At 35.8% G+C, this 15,733-nt stretch overlaps 3 protein-coding genes across 4 annotated transcripts; 1 reads left to right on the top strand and 2 right to left on the bottom strand.

Moving 5' to 3' along the window:
• Nucleotides 1-3,233: 3,233 nt before the first annotated feature.
• On the bottom strand, nt 3,234-6,256 carry LOC130711415 (pentatricopeptide repeat-containing protein At1g79490, mitochondrial). The gene has a single exon (XM_057561013.1). It carries the CDS (start codon nt 6,041-6,043, stop codon nt 3,599-3,601), a length of 2,445 nt encoding a protein of 814 aa, XP_057416996.1. The 5' UTR covers nt 6,044-6,256; the 3' UTR covers nt 3,234-3,598.
• A 2,880-nt stretch (nt 6,257-9,136) lies between these two features.
• Nucleotides 9,137-11,222, bottom strand: LOC130714666 (60S ribosomal protein L35a-1). Its single transcript, XM_057564588.1, has 5 exons — nt 11,074-11,222; nt 10,682-10,717; nt 10,294-10,522; nt 10,170-10,212; nt 9,137-9,326 (listed from the first exon to the last, which is right to left on the bottom strand). The coding sequence occupies exons 1-4, from the start codon at nt 11,103-11,105 to the stop codon at nt 10,171-10,173; spliced, it is 339 nt and encodes a 112-aa protein (XP_057420571.1). The 5' UTR covers nt 11,106-11,222; the 3' UTR covers nt 9,137-9,326; nt 10,170.
• Nucleotides 11,223-12,267: 1,045 nt separating this feature from the next.
• On the top strand, nt 12,268-15,408 carry LOC130714709 (thioredoxin O1, mitochondrial). Of its 2 annotated transcripts, XM_057564635.1 has the most exons (7): nt 12,269-12,571; nt 12,653-12,718; nt 12,830-12,880; nt 13,351-13,430; nt 14,058-14,102; nt 14,942-15,036; nt 15,119-15,408. In XM_057564635.1, exons 1-7 carry the CDS (start codon nt 12,379-12,381, stop codon nt 15,126-15,128), a joined length of 540 nt encoding a protein of 179 aa, XP_057420618.1. In that variant the 5' UTR covers nt 12,269-12,378; the 3' UTR covers nt 15,129-15,408. The 2 variants fall into 2 exon arrangements, with proteins under 2 accessions (XP_057420619.1, XP_057420618.1); XM_057564636.1 differs by lacking the exon at nt 12,830-12,880 and having other exon boundaries at nt 12,268-12,571.
• Nucleotides 15,409-15,733: the final 325 nt, after the last annotated feature.

The following is a 15,733-nucleotide window of genomic DNA, read 5'->3' as shown; positions in this document are numbered from 1 at the left end:
AACACATAACTAGACGAGTACTTCAAGTTTTTAAATATGATAAGTAATTACAAACAAATTAGTCTCTAAGTCTCCTAAAAATTACTCAAATAATAGGATCCAAGTCTTTATAAATTACATACCCTATTAGTAGGTTAGGTAAAAATTAAAATTATTAAAAATATATATTAAATAATATATTATTATTACATGATTGGATTTCGGGTTGGGTTGGATGGATTATTATGAAATCCGATATCCGATCCAAAGATGATTAGATCGTAATAAAATCCATCAGGTGGACTCGTTGGCCCAATCCAACCCGCATTTTTACCACTTGATCGGATTGGGTTGGATGGATTTATTGGGTTGACCCGACCAATGTTCACCCCTATGATATCATAGGAAAATTATTTTTAATTTTATTAAGAGATATATCCATATTATGTATTTTTATTTTTTGTATAAGCATCCATATTATGTGTGAAATGATTGCCATGCTGTCGGTCCCCGGTAGTGCACTGTTGGCCGGCAGTTTTAGATTCTCACGAGATTAGTCTCATGGATATCGGTCGTAGTGATATATTAGAAAACTAAATAATATTTGCTCAAAAAAAAAACTAAATAATAATTATTGCCTTTTTAAGATTTCGATAAATAGGTGACTATTGATTTTTGTCATTAAAAAATAGTTGTATTTTGTACCGTACGGTTATAGAAATTGTTGGATTTGGTGTAGTGGGTTTTTGCTTCAGGTGGTTGGTTGTAGGTCTTGACAAGAAGGGAGTTAGAAGGAGGTTTTTGGTGAGGGGCGATGAGCAATGGGTGAGTCTGGTTTGGGTCGTGAGGTGACTGCGGAGATTGGAAGCAAGGGAAACAACAAGGTCGTCATGCACACTGGGTTTTCAATGTGGTTATGGTTGGGGTTTGAGTGGTCGATGGGGAGGAAATGAGTTTTAGATAGTGGTCGCAAGGGATTGAATACTTATTTAACCATAAATATCTAGAAAAATATGTTGAATCTTTACAATCTTCGGGTTCATTAGTTTTAGCTCATATAAAAAGAAGCTAATATTTCTATTATACAATGTTTGTTGCTTTGGTTTTTCCCATTTATTTCAAAATCTGTGTTGTTAATTCAAGAATTTTAGTCCATTTTTTTACATCTCTACCATTATTTAAAAAGAAATTCCCTCGCCTATTACTTCTTATTTTGACTAACCATCATCCGTATTTATTACTACAACATTCTAATGAGTGGGTATTGATATGGGTTAGTTGTGAAAACTAGAGAAAAAATATAAGATGTAATAAGGGTATTTCAATCAAGTTTTATATCTATAACGACTTCTTAAACTATGTACATAACCTTAAACAACAAAAATTTTGAAACGGAAACTAATATTGGATTAGGTCCTTTCAATATTAAAAATATGCACATTTAGCCACCGCAGTTAGTGGGACTCCTCATTGCTGAGTTGATTAACAGTGTTCCGCATTAACATTTGTAGATGACAACACATTGAAGTGCCCGGCTCGAACAGGATTGCCTCCCATGGAGGATACTTGTAAGCGAAAAAAAACAGTCCACACCTACCGGATATATAATCTCAGAGAATACCATTCGGTTCTTTAACTGGCTAAAAAAGTAAAAGCTCTCAAGAGTTTAGAACACAAACTAAAAAGAAATTTAGAGGATTATATCGGTTGTGATAAACAAAATAACTCATCATCTTCTGATAGAATTCCAAACAATAAAATGTCTTCCTCACTAGTCATAAATAATTATTTAAGCATACATTTACAGTGGCCATATTCACAAATCAAAGATGCACCATATAGCTGCTTGCTTCTCTTAGCCAGTATGTACTACAAACATCATATAACTGTTGAGCATAAGAACCTCATGAGAAAACAAAGTGGAACACTGCACTGAAAGTCCATGACATCAACTAAATATCAAGAATTCACTGATTGTTTCCGAACTTCTGTAAATATACTATCAAGTTTGACATATACACCAGAAGATTAATTAGTTTATAAAAAAGGAAAAACAAGTGAACAAAGTCACAAGAATTTTGAGTGACAAATGAATTACCAATATGGATCATGAATGTCATGGATACATTTGGATCCAAAGATGCACACCATCCACTGACAAAATGCGCAAAAGTTCAACAAGGAGTTCCAAGAATGTTACATGGAAAGATGGGGTATAAAAGATGAAGGATACACAATTTAAAAAACACAAATACTCAATCCATGCTCCCTGTGACACATCAAAACTCAAAAACGTCAGAATACCATTTTAAAAAATATAATTAACGACAATAGTGCTGCACTGCTGCTCAATTATTATAGTAATTGATCTGGGAGGGACATCAGAGTTTAATTTTGCATGAAAAACACTACTTCTACCAGGGGCATTGTAACCTTGCACCATTATTCTTCACCTTAGCCTTGTAGATACATGCCATTTGCTTGCCAGCATACAAAGCTACCTATTTCTCATGTTCACTAGCTTAATGGGGATCAGGCATGTGTCCGGGTACTGGTTTTATTTGGATCTGAAAAACACCACCACCTTATCATAAACCAAATAACTTGACAAAGCCCATCAGTCTGAGACAACATATTTAATTTCCCAAAAATCAAAGACAGGCACTGGAAGTACAAAATTAGTAAAATAAAGCTGGGCAAGAAGCTTTTCACCTTTAGTATCTGATGATTGTACCCTTCACGACTCGAGTAGAGTCTAAAACATGGGGAGAAAAAAAAAGGTACCAGATTATTTAACACCAAAAGATGAGGTAATACTGTAATAGAGATATGACTATTCCCGAAAGAAGAAATACAAAACCAGCATTTAAATCCCTTTTACTGCAGTCATTGATCAGAAGAGTAAATTCCTCCAAGTAAGATTTATTTCACAAAGTAAGCTACAATATCATTCACAGTTACAACAGCAATCGTGTGGTTGAGTTTGAACAACCACTACTAAACCAGACCCTTCAAATACTAAGACCCCGAAAGAAAATACTAAGAAATTATAGGCGCGAAAAGGATGAAAATTCAGCAATAGGCCAATGCTACAAACACAAAAGCACAGGCATCTGAAATTGGCAGAAAAATTGAAAAGGCAAGAACATATAGGAATGAAAGGAGGGAGTTGGAAGAGCACCTGGCATATGCTCTCCTTGTCATCCCTTTACCGAAGAGGAAACAGAATGAAGGAAAATATAGATAGAATGGAATGGAAGAAGTCAAAGAGGGATATCCCCAGTAATAACAATTAAGTAAACATGAGAAATAGGTACATGAATCCTCTAGTATGTGAAAATTATGAACTAAACTGATCCTAATTTCACCATGATAGAAAACCCTAATTAACGTATATGAATACCATAACCATGACAAACCAATCTCTATGCATGTACTGCTAAAAAATTTTGGGGGAAAAGAACACGAAGCTTCTAAGATTTTATTCCAAATTCTTAAATAGTACATATCTCTTTATAGCATGAGCTTTTGGAATATGTGAAGAGTGTGCACCACTGATAACCTTGGACTAACAATAACATCTCAAACACCAGTTACTGCCCACATATATCAAAACAGTTTACATTGCCCTGCCTGCAATGAGAGCTTTAGGAGGTGCTAGAGATCTTACTTCAGGTGCAGAACTGGGGAAAAGTATGTTCAGCTTGTGCATCAGAATATCAGCCCTAGTTGGAGTTTCATTCAGAAGAAACTTCTGAACAATTGGTTTCTTGAACCACTCCATGACAGAATCTCCTGATGCCCTAAGAACCACTTTACTCACCTCAAATGGAGACTCCACTGAGCTCAACATCTGTGCAATCACAATCTTCAAAGTTGGTCCTGTAACCAGTTTAATCCGTCTTGGCACAATACCATAATATAGCATGCGCTTTCTGAATCTATGAAGAGTGTGCACTACTGCTATAAGTGCAGCTCCAACTGACAAGTTTCTAACATCTAGGGACCAAGCAATGTGCTGATCGAAAACAATAGCCTTTGGGAAAAGTTTATTCTCATAAGCAACCTTCCAAACACATCGAGCTCGATTTATCTGCCCCATAAGAACTAGGTAATTGAGAAGAACATTGACAAAGTACTTAGCAGCACCTTCCTCCAATTCATAATCAACCCCTTGAAAGAATTCCCTGACAAAAGATAACACTGGCTGTCCCCTGTGTTCTGGCCCAGTGAAAAGTCCACACATAAAGGAGTGTGCCTTATGCTTTGTAGCACCAAGGATAGACATCAAATGCCTCTCATTTTTTTCTTCCTGACACCTAACAAGATGTGCTAAAATGGAAGTGTAAAGTATCAAATCAACTTTTGCAGCAGAGTTAACATATGTTTCAAGAAGAGGCTTGGCCGATTCATATAACCCGCTCTTCATGCACGACTCAAACAACTGCCTGATGATAAAGTTATTGGTTCTGATCCCTGATGAACCCATGAAACGCAGCCACCTCAAAGCAAGATCAACTGAACCTTCCTTAATATACACCATCAAAACATCACTAGCTGTCACATCCACAGAATATCCCATGGCCTTCATTTCAAGTAGAATTTTGGCAGCCACATCCACCAGCTTCTTATTAGCCAGTAGAGTTAAAAGAACAGTATAAGTGCTTAGGCCAGGCCTTAAGCCTGCATTAGTCATTGAATTGTACAGTTTCATGGCATGATCAATTTGTCCAGATGCAGCATGCATTTCCAAGAGACAAGCATATGTAGACGGGGTGGGTAGAAATCCTGCTTTCTCCATATCTGAAAATGCGGACATGGCAATGTCAAGCTTCCCTGATTTTGCATGAGATTCAATCACCAAGGTATACAAGGCAAAGTTAGGCCTGTAACCCGCTATCTTCATCTCATCCCAAAGCCTTAGAGCAGTTTCTAACTTTCCAGATTTCACATAAGATTCAATCAAAGAAACATATATAGTAGGGGGTGGCCTGTACCCGAAACCTCGCATCTCCATGTGAACTTTCATTGCACTGTCCAATCTCCCCGCCTTCCCCATTGAATCAACAAGTGATGCAAAGATGTTCAAACCTGGCCGAAAACCTCTTCCTTTCATTTCTTGGAAAAGTTTGAAAGCAGCATCAAGACGGCCCGACTTTGCTAAGTTTGGGATCATCAATTCATAAGTTGAACTATCCAATAAACAACTGGTCTTTTCCATGCTCTCATATATCTCAAATGCCTTATAAGGCAAACCCTTATTCAAAAACAAAGTAATGAGTGAATTATACGTCTCAGTATCAATTTTACAACCCGCATCCTGAATTTTCTTAAAGCAGCAAAAAGAGACTTCCAACTTCTCAGCCTTAGCCAAGTACTGAATCACTCGATTACACGCAACAAGCAAGGAAACCCCACTATTCGCAGAATCACCAACCATCTCATCAAACAACAATTGAACCCCATCAAAATCCCTACTCCGGTTCAAACCGTCAAACAACATAACATAACAGTCATCACTAGGTGAATACCAAGATTGCCTCTTAGCCCACCTAAACAAACTCAAACCTGCATCACCATCATTAACCACCTTCAAGGCTTGAGTAACATGAGTCATGTTTGGCACAAACTGCAATTTATCCAATTGGGTATCCAATTCTGGACCCCATTTCCACCTTTTCACAACCTCAACAATTTTAGCCACAGCTAGTGCATTCATAAAGGGCTTCTTCACATCACCCACCATCACATGATCATCAAGCCCAGGCTCCACAGACCTTACACCCTTACCCTTGTAAATAACACTACCTGATTCATCCAAGTACTCAATTTCCTCAGTAAACTCCTTAGACCCACTACCATTATTGCAGTAACATCTCATAAAGTTGGTGTCATTGCTCAAACCTGGGATTCTCCAACTGGAAGTGAATCTTGTTGTTGAGGCCAAAAACGTTAACTTTGGGCAAAAGGGTGTCGGGGAAACGAAGGAGTAAGCTCGGGAGAGATAGTGGGTGAGTTTACAGAGATTGGTAGTTGTAGAGAGCAATTTGCGATTATAAATCATTGAACAATATGAAGAAGGAAGCGATAGTTGTCAAGATTGCTTACACAGTTTGAGTTCCTGAGCTGGAATTGTAGTGGTAGGTTGTATAATGGTGAAGAGATTGTCTCAATGAGGATCAAACCTCAACCCAGTTCTGCTACTCTCTGAGTTTTGTGTAGAAGAAGGTGGTTTAGGTCAAAGGAAAATGAAACATGCGATAGGGTCGTTTATTTGTGCTTATTACTTAAAATAATCACTTACACCATATATAATTTAACCCTTTCCTATCCCATTTTTTCTCTTCCCAACACTCCACATCATCTTCTATCTCCAATTCAACAAACTCTCAACAATTATCCACTCCAATGATTTTACTTAACTCTCAACACCCTACCCCACCACTCACCACTCACCCTACTCCACCACTTTTTTATTTCACATTTTTATTTAATATTATTTTTGTTTTTATAATTACATAAAATTACAATTATCGATTTAAATTAAATTAAAACAATAAACACTTAACAAATTTTTTTTTTAAATATAGACTATAATTTTTTTTTCTTAACTTAAAATGCAAGACAACAAACTAAGCATACAAGAATTTATTTTATTTTCTTAAAATAAAATGCAAGACAACAAACTAAGCACATAATATCTTAAAATGCAAGACAAGGAAAAACTAAGCACACAACACACAAATAACGTAATTAGTACGATACAAATTATCTTCAATCCTGAGACATTCCAAACTTTGCCCAAATGTGCTTCACTAGATCTGCTTGCAGTTCATGATGAACATTTGAATCACGCAACTCGGATCTAGCACGCACATGATTTGCAAAAGCGGGTAAAACCTCGGTCGAGTATGGTTGCTGTGTACTAGATCCACCTTCCCCAGATTGCTCAAAATCGGTCCAACGTTGAGCATATGAATCTCGTTCATCCTCGACAATCATATTATGTAATATGATGCATGACCTCATAATGATACTCAAGTCATCTATGTCCCACAAGCGAGCTGGTTCACTGATGATTTTAAAACGAGCTTGAAGAACTCCAAATGCACGTTCGATGTCCTTCCGACAATGGTTGGTTGGAGATTTGATGTGGGACTTGATAATAGTTTGGATTTTCAGGACGTTGGTAAGAAATTTGATTTGGATCTTCATAGTTGTTGTGATTTTGGTTGTAAAATGGGTTGTTTGAAAAATTCTGGGTGTTGAAATGGTGATTGTTGGGATCGATTTCAATACAAATGCTAATAGATAGATAAATAAGATGGTGAGAGAGATAATAAGAGAGTGAAAAAACTTGGTTTTTTTTTCTGTGTCCAAATCAAACGAACCAAGTCTCTATTTATAGAGAAAAAAAAATCATGAATTTTGGTATAATTTTTTTTTTTTAGAAATTTTTTTTTTGATGAAATAATTGAGTTCAAAAGATAAGGAAAAACGAAATCTGGAGCAACCAATCAGAAGAATCCACGTGGCAGGAGAAAAAAAAACAATTTCTCTTTCCTGCAGACAAGGCGCGTGTTCTACACGAGACCCGTGGCACGCCACAGGCTCTTTAATTTTGTTGAAAATCTTCAACAATTTTCTTCTCTTTCTTCCCTTTCAACCAACTTCAACAACCACTAAACCCCTTCAACAAAATTTAACAACATTAAACAATCAATTCAACCATCCATTGTGGATGGTCTTAGGGCCTGTTTACTTTTTAAAAATGATTATTAATGAATTTTTTAAGTGTTTGTTTCTCAAGACAAAATTGTCTGGAAATATCATGTGAGCTTATTAATTTGCATTTTATGATGTGCCTTATACAAATTTATTTTAACTATAAAAATATTTAAAAATATTTTTTCAGAAGTTAATTATTATTCGATTGCTTTCGTTCCATGATCTTGACTCTCATCCTTATGGTGATTTGGCACAATATATCTGTTAGTTACAGCTTGAGCATGGGGCAATGACGTTCCAGCACACTTTTAGAGAAGCAAATTTCATTGCTGATTACTTGGTTCGCATTGGGCGCCTCTTTCCCTTTTGTACCCATCTAACGGAGACTCTGATAAGAGAATGACATGGCATGTTAGTTTAGGATAAGAGCGGGGCTACATCCTCTACCATGGCATAAACTGTTAAAATTTTATAGGCATATCATTCTTTAATATTGGTGATTGCCTCTCATGTCTTGAATATCTACCTCCATGGTTAAGTGTCTGTCTCATAATTCCAACCTTATATGTCATTCTTAATTTCCATCTGTCAACATCCACAAGGAAGGTGGAGGAGAATGTCTTGAAAGAAACAAAGAGATGAAATTTGAAAGGGGAGTTGTTTATTTGAGTCCCAAATGAATTTAACTCTCAACATTTGTTTGTAATCGTACCTTAGGGGTCTACAAATGAGTGTTTCTCGTGCATCCATGTGCATCGCGAGTAAAAATTCCAGTTTATAGTGAGGGCCAATAGTTTTTATAGAAAAGCTTCTCATGATCAGAATTTTTACAAATTCAACTCAATAAATTATATGGTTGTCATCTTGCGGTTCTTGCAATGTTTTTTCTAGTAGTGCTAAGCACCCTTCACAAAAATTCCACCTCCAAAGTGACACACAGTTCTTGCAAAGTTTTTTCTAGCAGTGCTAAGCATTACCCTTCAAAAAATTTCCACCTCCAAAGTGACACAAAGATTGGCTTTGCACGCATGAAGCATCAAAGGTTGTGAAATATGGTATCAGTTTGCCAAAGATAACAAGGGCACCATAGAATGGCAAAGGCGTGTATTGCACTACGTAATTCATTGAGATTTATCATCATCAGAGAATATCAAGAGTGCTGGCATTTTACATTCAAAATGAAACCAACATTTCATGCTTCTTGAAAGAACTACTATTATATAAGCCATACTACTGATTAAACGGAGCAGAACTAAATAAATACTAAGCAAAAATACCTAGGAAAACTCATTTAACGAAGAAACCTCCTTATACTGCTTCCTATGTGCTTGTTTAGTACTTAAAATAATAGTGCTGTTAATAGATAAGAAATAAAATCTAATGATCGAAAGTGAAAACTGTAACCAAACACACAGCCACACACTCTTCATAGTACTGAATATATAATCTTCATAGACAAAAGCAAATAAATAGGGAATACCATTCAGTCCTACAACCGTCTAAAAAGAGTTCTCAAAAGTTAAGGACACAATCAACAATAAACTTTTTCGGAAATGAAACAAAATTCCTTGTGACTATAAATCAACTGAGAATTCTACCGGGCATCTTATCATCAGCATCTGCAAAAAAAAAAATTCAAGGCAAGATTAGGACAAGGAAGACAGCAAAAAACAAACACAATAGAATAAATAACACTAATAAGGTCATCAACAAATTCAGACACAAAAAACAAACGAACCACAAGGATACAATACAGTAATTCCATTATTCCTTTTTTTACATTTAAGCCAGCATACATCAATGATAAGGTAACATTAGTAAATTTGCAACATTATAAACCAAGATCCATTCTTAAACTCAAAAAAAGGATTCGTCATTCAAAATTAAATACATAAGGACCGAAACAGTTATCAATGCATCAACAAAATAATTCATCATCCTCTGATTTAAATTCCAAACAACAAAATGTTTATAGTACGTCATAATTATTTTAGCATTCAATGGCCAAATTTATGTATAAAAGGTGCACCGTATAGTATCTTCTATTAGCTAGCACAGCAGAACACACATCACATAACTCTCAGGCATGTGGGGACCTCTAAAGGTAACAGAGTGGAACAACCATAAAAAGTACAAGACACGAAGAATAAATATCCACATCAAGGATTCACTAATTGTTTTCTAATCTGTTCTTATACTTCAAGTTCAATATACACACAAGACCATTAAACAGTTCATAAAAGAAAAAGCAGATGAACAAGTCAAAAGCATTGGTGAAAGACAGAAAAATAATCAAAACATGAATGTCATAGACATATCTGAGGATCCAAAGATACAACAATCAACTGAAAAAAAGTAAAAAAGATACAAATTGGGGATTCCTAGAAAACAACATGGAAAGATGGAGGTCGAAAGAGAAAGGATAAATGAGTTAAACAAAACATCAAAGGACCAGGACTTACCTCATATGTTGCTTGGATACATGAAAACTCTTACCCGTGCTCCCTGCAACACGTCAAAACTCAAGTCACAATACTACTTAAGAAACCAAAATATATTAGGATACAGTGCTACTGAATATCTTACCATTGATCTAGGAGGAAGGTTTGACTTGAATTTTGTGCGAACAACACCACTGTTACCGTGGGGCCTTGTAACCTTGCCCCATATGCAGCGGTAGTGGGTTCCATTCTTCTTCACCTTGGCCTTGTAGATATAGGCCAATCTCTTTCCAGCATACCATGCTACCTCCTCCTTAGTGTTCACTCCCTCAATTTGGACCAGAGAAGTGTTTGGGTACTGGTTTGATTTGGACCTGAAAAACAACACCACCCAGTCATAAACCATATAACCAGACAAAGCCCATCAACAAAAGTATGTAACAACACATTTCATTTCCCAAACACAAAACACAAGGTAAGACCCCAGAAGTACAAAATAATAAGAAAAATTAAGTAGGGCAAAAAGCTAATACCTTTTGTATCCCAGGATTGTGCCCCTCACATAGAGTCTATTACAGAACAACAAAAATCAAAAGCATTAGTTTGTTTAACAACAAAAGATTAAGCATTCTAGGTATTGCTACAAGGCATAAATCTACAAAAACCAGCATTTGAAACCCTATATCTACATAGTGGAGATCAATATTTCTAGGACAAATATACCCACATTCAGAAATGCTACAAAAACCAGCATTCAAAACCCTATATTCACAGTATGTGATAATACCCATGAAATCATTTACAATTACTACTGTGGCAATAGTGGAATTCAAAGCAATCATCACTAAACCCTAGAAACTGGAAGCACTAAGATTAAGAAGATGGAAGCATGAAAAGGATGAAGAATTGAGCAATGGAAGAGTACCTGACGCGCTCTCCTTTGCGACCCTGCACCATTTTGGGAGCTTGACGAAGCTGAGACTCAACGACAGAAGCGGCGTAACCCTAAAACTCTCAAATTCGGCGTTTTTAGGGTTTTTATAGGGGAAGCTCTCGGTGGGGATGTAATAGTGTTGTCTGCGTAGCCCATTTTTTAACCTTTGTTTTGGCCCAATAGGTTTTGGGCTTGTCTTAAAACCCAACGAGTTCTTGCAAATTATTTATTAGTCTATATTTTTTTATCGGACAAAGGATAAGGAATGATGTGTGTTTATAATTAAGATCAAATAAATATTGAAATAATGTACCAAAAAAAAAATAAAAAATATTGAAATATGATTTTATTTAAAAACAAATTATAGACAAATGTTAGTTGATTTGTTAGTAAGTTAGTACTACAAATTATCTCTCATCAGGGTTCGAACCCTAGTCACTCACCTGAAATAACCCTTAGCTCAACCCGCCACCATGAGGGGATCCAAATCCCTCATTTTATGGATTTTGATACCTTAATTTAAAATGCATAGAAAATGTAACATATAAATCATTTTAAAAACTTATATTAAAAGAATGTCAAAAAAATATTATATTAAAAGATAACATAGTAATTAGTGACTCCTTATTTTTCAATTCATTTTTTTGTGTTTTTATAAAAGTAGTAAAACAAAGAAAAAACACTTTACTATCTTGTAGGGCGTTAGTGGTAGGAATTTGAACTCTCAATCATTGGAAAAGTGAATTTTACTAGGCGCGGGAGATTTGAACGCTCAACCTATAAAAAAGTTAAAGTTAAACTCAGAACCTATAAATCTTCCCACTTAATCTCTAGATCCAAACAAAACATAAAAGTTGCAAACATAAAATTCACATAAGCGTGTGAAATCAATATTGTCTAGATTTGGTATGGATCTTAGAATTTTACTATTTTACAATTATTCTAGAGCTTTATGACCCGAATCTCATGTAGAACCTCATTGGAGCAATTTTTGTTAAGGATCCCGATCTTTAGAAGCAGAACTCAAGATCCCAGTCCAATCTCAATTAGTGTTCTGCGGCATCCAAAAAGTGACTGAGTACCAATGTTTATAAAAAAAAAAAAAAAAAGAGTTACTAATCAGTAATCACTCTCAGTAAAAAATCACTCACATCTATCTATTGAAAGTTAAACATATTCTTTGGTTGATGAAATGATTTCGAAGGCGTAAACCCTAAACCCCCATTTGATTGTTTTGAACGGAGGAGAATTTGAAACAGAAGAATCACAGAGAGCGAGTGAGTGAGGAAGAAGAAGATGTCCAGAAACTTGATCCTCCGATCCTTCGCTCTCCGCCATGCAATAAGGAACGCCGTTCGCCCATTCCTGAACCGCACCCACCTTCCTTCTTCACTTTCCAATTCCAAAACAACCTCCCTCTTCGCCGCCACCATCGCCTCCACTCTCCTCCCTCCCTTCCACCACTCCCGTTCCCTTTGCTCCGCCCCAGGTCCCTCCCTCCCTCATCTCTCTCTATCAATTTTTAATTTATTCAATTCTTATACTAACTCATTGTGAATTTATTTTTCAGCTAATCCCGGTGTTGTACTCGTTAATTCAGAGGAAGAGTTCAATAGAATCCTCACCAAAATTCAAGGTTTCTGTCTTTTGTTTTTTAATCTAAAGTTTTATTTTTCAGTTTTTTACTAAGCACAAGTAGGAGGTTTTGTTCCCCTATATTTTTTTTTGATGAATTTCTGTTGAATAGATAACTCGTTGCACGCGATCATCTATTTCACTGCAGTTTGGTGTGGACCTTGTAAGTTGCTATGCCTTTTTTGTTTTGTTGGCTAACATCTTTGCACTGAATTTACCCTTTTTCAGCTGTTTTGGTTACATACTTGCATGATCGTTACCGAAGGTTAATTGGAAGATGACCAAGTAGTTTAAATGGAAATGAATGTTTGCGATGTGATTAAAACTGGTCCAGTTAATTTTAATCTACATCTGAATCTTGTTATTAGGCTTGTGTCATTGTTAGGTTCACCGAATGTCCAAAATGATGCTGAAAATATCCATAAGATCTCGTTGGAAAATATAAGAACTTCTGCAAAACGGTTCCCGGCCCCTGTTTTTGTTGAAAACTTTAGTTATTTCACACATTATTCTCATTTGACAATCTATTAAGACGTGTTTGGTGTTTTTGCTTCATTCATTGTTCACATATTTTTCTTGCTAGCTATATTCTAAAAAACATCTCACTGTTACCTATTGTATATTTCTGTTTAGGCAAGTTTATTTCTCCTATAGTTGGGGAGCTCAGTAAGAAGTACCCTCATGTAACAACATATAAGATTGACATTGATCAGGTATGGGATATATTTAATGGTGTAGTATATGATTCTGAATGGTGAACCAAATTATGGTTCATATTGAAATTTGGAAGGACTATTTTTAATTGTATATATTAGATTGTCATTACAATTCATAATTTAAGCAAGTTTTTGGGGTTCAATTGTCAACTCTTGTGAATGGAAAAAACTCATTGGTCGGCCCCCTACCACTTAGTGCGCTAACCGTGGGGGAAGGGATTAGTGTCACGGCTATCGGCTGTGGGGATACCTTGGTCTAGACAAAAATAAAAAGTTTATACTCAAATGCACAAGTCTAATTACTTTACTGAACAAGTGAACATTATATAATCAATTAAGAAAAAACTAGCTTGCAAATTGAAAATTTAGCACGATTTCCACCTTTCTTCCCTTGCTAGTTTGAGTGGTCGTCAAATTTTGCTACTGCCTGACTTATTTAAGTGGCAACCATCTGGCTGTTTTTGTTTTTGGGAATTGGTGGTTCTCCCATTTGTTTTCAGCTTTGCCATTAGTTTCTTCCATTTCAGAACTATGTTTTTGCGATAGCTTGATCACTTTTATGCTTTATGGTATGCTATGCATCACAGTGGCTTAATCTTTTACCTTTTCACCCATATATTCCAGGAAGCACTTCGTGGCACATTGACAAAGTTGCAGATTTCGTCTGTGGTAATTTATCTAATGATTTTATTTCTTATTAGAAGTTTATATTTTTGGATATTGTGTACTGAGTTAAAAAACATTTAAATTATGCATGTAATGAAACTGCTTGTACCCATGAATTACATGCCATTCATAAGAGGAAATTTTGCCTCCAATGCGTCAATCATCCTCTTCATTAATTCATGTCTCTTCTTGCCTGATTTATTCTTTTTGTAATGCTTCAATGGTCACAATTAAATTAGACTTTCTGTTGCCTTCCCTTGGCTCCTAGAGTGGATCATTACTTGGTTGAAGAAACAGAAAATATACTTATCATGGATGCATATTATCAATAGCACTATGATGATAGGGTGGCCTTAGGCTGCTGCAGCAGGTCTTCCATGATATTGTGTTTTTCTGTGGTGGCCTCTATCCTACTCATGGGCAAAATCCCATCTTTACCCCCTGTTTCCTGAGTTATAGATCCCAGTTGTTTTAGGTATTTTGTGATTTTCCTTTTTACACTGGAAAAGATATAGGCTTTGGGTTCATGACTAATGATTTTATCTCCTTACTCAAGAACTTTCGTGGTGAATGACTGGTGATTAAAATTATGAGTTTATGACCTGTCTTTTCTGTGATTAATGAAATGCACCTGCTGAACTTAACTGATTCAATTGTGTATGTGTGAATAAATTGACACCCATTTCTCATATTTTAGTCACTGGACATACTGAAGTTTGCGTTATAATACCTATGCATGCCAACTAGTACCTGCTATCCTTATCAGGCTTCATGTAAATGTTTTTTCATCATAATATCTTTCCTCCTGAAAGTTAGCATAACAATGTTTTACCTTGCTGCAGCCAACACTACATTTCTTTCTGAACGGGAAAAAGGCTGATGAGCTTGTAGGCGCTGATGTTGCAAAACTGAACCGTATTACAGAGAAACTCTTCAAGTAATCCTTTGGACTATAACTTCATGTTATGCTTTGTCAATACAATAATACATGCACTGTGATGCTTTGTTGTGTGTTTCAGGAAGGACTGACTTTGGGAATGGCTGACGGCCCATGAAGTACAAAGTGAGAAAAACTGCAAGTGTGTGCTTAGACATTCTTTAGGTGCCACTCCCGTTAAATAGCTTGGTTTCAGTGCCATCGTTTAAGATTGAAGTGTTATTTATATTTTATAGTCATCTTCTGATTGTATTTTTAAATCCATGAGAGAAGAGAGATAATTTGTACACTTGCTTAGAGCATGAGATATTTGCAATCAGTGATGCTTTTTTATATATGGAAAGAATAATGTGAAGTTGAAAATTCTCAAAACATGAATCCTTTACGCTATGCTTGGATGAGGCGATGAGCAGGGAAAATGGCAGTTAGTTAGTTTTGGCATTCAACATTGTTGCGTTCAATTCAGTTTTCTCAAACAGTCAGTTAGCTTTTACGTTGTAAACTCACTTTCTAGTAGAGTATTATACAAACAAGGTTTAATTTTTAAACTGACATTTTCTTAAAAGTATCTGAACATAAATCACATTAAACAAAATTCACCTTTCACTAAACTCAATTTTGTAAACTTAAAACTCACACTCAATTGAGAAAACTTTAATCCAAAGAGTCTCAATAAAGGCAAGTTGAAAATATCATT

The sequence above is a fragment of the Lotus japonicus genome, chromosome 4, assembly GCF_012489685.1.
Source record: "Lotus japonicus ecotype B-129 chromosome 4, LjGifu_v1.2".
Classification (NCBI taxonomy): Eukaryota; Viridiplantae; Streptophyta; class Magnoliopsida; order Fabales; family Fabaceae; genus Lotus; species Lotus japonicus.
This window is presented reverse-complemented; position numbering and strand designations above follow the sequence as displayed.